The sequence below is a fragment of the Trypanosoma conorhini genome (genome assembly GCF_003719485.1).
Source record: "Trypanosoma conorhini strain 025E chromosome Unknown Tco_14.4_contig_00655, whole genome shotgun sequence".
NCBI lineage: Eukaryota > Euglenozoa > Kinetoplastea > Trypanosomatida > Trypanosomatidae > Trypanosoma > Trypanosoma conorhini.
This window is the reverse complement of record NW_021704729.1, coordinates 1-1,102: the sequence shown is the minus strand read 5'-3', so window position 1 is coordinate 1,102 and position 1,102 is coordinate 1. Positions and strand designations below refer to the sequence as shown.

At 59.2% G+C, this 1,102-nt stretch overlaps 2 protein-coding genes across 2 annotated transcripts, besides 1 other annotated feature; both read right to left on the bottom strand.

The window, feature by feature from the left end:
• Tco025E_07880 (putative 40S ribosomal protein S23) lies at nucleotides 1-354 on the bottom strand (the record flags this gene model as incomplete). The annotated part of the gene is made up of 1 exon (XM_029374739.1): nucleotides 1-354. A coding segment is annotated over one exon (354 nt), but the record flags the coding sequence as incomplete, so codon positions are not given.
• Nucleotides 355-367: 13 nt separating this feature from the next.
• Nucleotides 368-394: a microsatellite.
• A 128-nt stretch (nucleotides 395-522) lies between these two features.
• Nucleotides 523-1,102, bottom strand: Tco025E_07879 (large subunit ribosomal protein L9e; the record flags this gene model as incomplete). The annotated part of the gene is made up of 1 exon (XM_029374738.1): nucleotides 523-1,102. A coding segment is annotated over one exon (580 nt), but the record flags the coding sequence as incomplete, so codon positions are not given.

The window sequence follows — 1,102 nt, the reverse complement described above, 5'->3', positions numbered from 1 at the left end:
GATGCCCTTGGCGTGGGAGGAGCCACCGAAGGGGTTGGCCTTCTGCGCCACAAAAGTGTGGGCCTTCTTCCAGCCCTTGTCCGCCCAGCGGTTCTTGCGGCGCAGGCGGACGAGCTTGCGCGCTGCGTGTTGTCCGTTCGCCTTGGTCATGACTTCCCTCGAAACGAAATGGTTTCCCCGTCTGTCGTCGCCGTCAAGCGAGGCGGGGGTGACGGGGGCGGGAAAGGAAGCAGATGAAGGCAAAAAAAAGGGAACAAGCAGCAGCGTCATGGAGATCGCATTGCGAAGGGAATACACCACAGAGCCGCACCCGACGCGAGAAACGGCAAGGATGGAGAGACACCAGACCACCATCATCTTCCACGCCTGTGTGGGTGTGTGGGTGTGTGTGGGTATTTTGTTTTAGAGGAGCATTTCAGCAAAATGAAAAATAAACAAAACAAAAAGGAATAGGCGACTGGCAAAGTCTGAGGAAAACGGAAGCCCAAGCTCACCTGCCGCACAGCGCGGCGGCGTCGCTACTCACTCATCCACCTCGACGTGGGTCTTGGTCTGCACGTAGATGCCGTCCAGGAACTTACGGATATCCTTCTTTTTCACCAGGCAGAGCTGGTGCATCACGGCGGCCTCGCGCGAGACCTCCTCCAGGTCGTTGCCCTCCAGCACGAGTTCGTCCTTCACGACGGAGGGGTCCGTGCGGTAGACCTTGACGCCATCGGCGACGAGCTGCCGGCGAACGCGCTTCTCCCCAAGGAAGTTGCGGATCTCCACAAGCTGATCCTCCACGGAGACAGAGATGGGAAAGTGCGCGTAGGCGAAGCGGATCTTGAAGCGGAAGCCCTTTGTCACACCCGTGAACATGTTGCGCACGTGCGACAGCGCCGTGTTGATGGTGGCGTTGTTGATCTTTGTACCGAACCAGCGGACGGCGGTGAAGGTGCGGAACTTATTGTTCACACGGAAGTCCAGCTGCAGGTGGCGGAGGTCCTTCGTCAGTGTGCCGCGCTTCCCCTTGACGGTGACGACGCGGTCCTTCACGGACACCTCCACGTCCTCCGGGAACGTGATGCGGTCCTGCGCCCTGATCTTCATGGTTCCCTTG